This window comes from Amaranthus tricolor, chromosome 16 (assembly GCF_026212465.1).
Source record: "Amaranthus tricolor cultivar Red isolate AtriRed21 chromosome 16, ASM2621246v1, whole genome shotgun sequence".
Taxonomy (NCBI): Eukaryota; Viridiplantae; Streptophyta; class Magnoliopsida; order Caryophyllales; family Amaranthaceae; genus Amaranthus; species Amaranthus tricolor.
The window spans coordinates 7,907,817-7,909,410 of NC_080062.1; the positions used below are offsets into that span (position 1 = coordinate 7,907,817).

The 1,594-nt window shown below is 36.4% G+C and overlaps 1 protein-coding gene across 1 annotated transcript in view; it reads left to right on the forward strand.

Moving 5' to 3' along the window:
* LOC130802814 (U-box domain-containing protein 4-like) overlaps positions 1–1,185 on the forward strand; it is a 3,540-nt gene extending 2,355 nt beyond the window's left edge. Inside the window, exon 2 of the mRNA XM_057666901.1 lies at positions 1–1,185. This exon is cut by the window's left edge and continues 105 nt beyond it. Within this exon, the coding sequence (XP_057522884.1) occupies positions 1–817 (817 nt within the window). The 3' untranslated portion in view covers positions 818–1,185.
* The last annotated feature ends 409 nt before the right edge of the window (positions 1,186–1,594 follow it).

The window sequence follows — 1,594 nt, forward strand, 5'->3', positions numbered from 1 at the left end:
AAATTTCCTCTCATTGAGTGCGTTAGATTCTAACAAGCCGATCATTGGAACTTCTGGTGCCATCGTTTTTCTAGTTAGCGTCCTTGAAGACCCGGAAAAGACAACCAGCTCACAAGCAAAGCAAGACTCGCTAAAAGCGCTTTACAATCTCTCGATAACACCCACCAACATTTCCTTTATTCTCGAGACCAATGTGATCGGGTACCTTATTAGTATGTTGGGCGATATGGAAATGAGCGAGCGAATCCTCTCAATTTTAAGCAATGTAGTATCAACCTCAGAAGGCAGGAGAGCAATCAGCAGTGTCTCGGATGCTCTCCCTGTTTTGATGGATGTTTTGAATTGGACGGACTCGCCTAGGTGCCAAGAAAAAGCAGCTTATTTACTAATGGTGATGGCTCACAAATCTTACAATGATAGGCAAGCCATGATAGACCTTGGCATTGGATCGACATTGCTCGAATTAACTCTTCTCGGTAGTACATTAGCACAGAAAAGGGCATCGAGAATATTGGAATGTTTAAGGATGGACAAGGGGAAGCAAATCTCTCGGAGCTTTGTTAATGGTAAAACTACCGTGGCTGTTTCTGCTCCTATATGCGGCTCTTCCTCGTCTACTACCCACAATCTTAACAAGGACGAGGAAGATATCATGTTGAGCGAAGAGAGAAAGGCGGTCAAGCAATTAGTTCAACAAAGTTTGCAAAACAATATGAAAAGAATCGTCAAGCGGGCTAATTTGCCCCAAGATTTTGTTCCTTCGGAGCATCTCAAGTCGCTCACGGCAAGCTCAACATCGAAAAGTTTGCCCTTTTGACAATACCCATCGCGATCGATCAATTGAAGATATCCATGTCAAGAAAAGCAATCTCAAACAAATGCCTAAAGCGTTATGTTAGATATGTTATACACACTATCAGTTCTCCATCAATAATCTTGTAATGGTGGCGTTCCTATACATATTGATATTACATGTTCATATAAGACCGTCATGTTTTGTATCTATGTTTCTGATAGAACATATAACATATTATGAGACTTTATATAGTACTGAAGTACTATACCGTTTTAGTATGATTTAATATTTGCATTGTTTAGAGCTTGCAAGATCCTTGTATAGTATTGTCCTTATCATTTATTTATGAATGACTAAAAGAATATAATTAATAGAGAATTAATCCTTCATTTTCTTGAGAGTGATATGTAATTATGCAAAAAAACTTCATGTTCTTAAGCTTTGTAGATATGCCCAAAATTTCAGGGAATTAATATGAATCACCAAAATTTCATAGAATGACTTTTGTTAAAAGGATCACTTCTTCAACTATATCTAATAACTTAATAAGTATTCATTTCCTTGCCTAAAATTGTTTAAGTTGTTATCAGTCATTTTCTTTCTAGTGGAACACTAACTGCCACCTTAATTTGTCACTCAAATTGATGAAAGCTTTGATTATGTTGATGTTTTGAATAGAGAATACATCGGTGTTTGGTAAAATAAATATTTGTGGGTTTTATAAATTCATGTGATCAAACACTTAAAAAAGTATTTGGTAACGATGAATTATCAAATCAGACGGTTTTATCGTGAAAC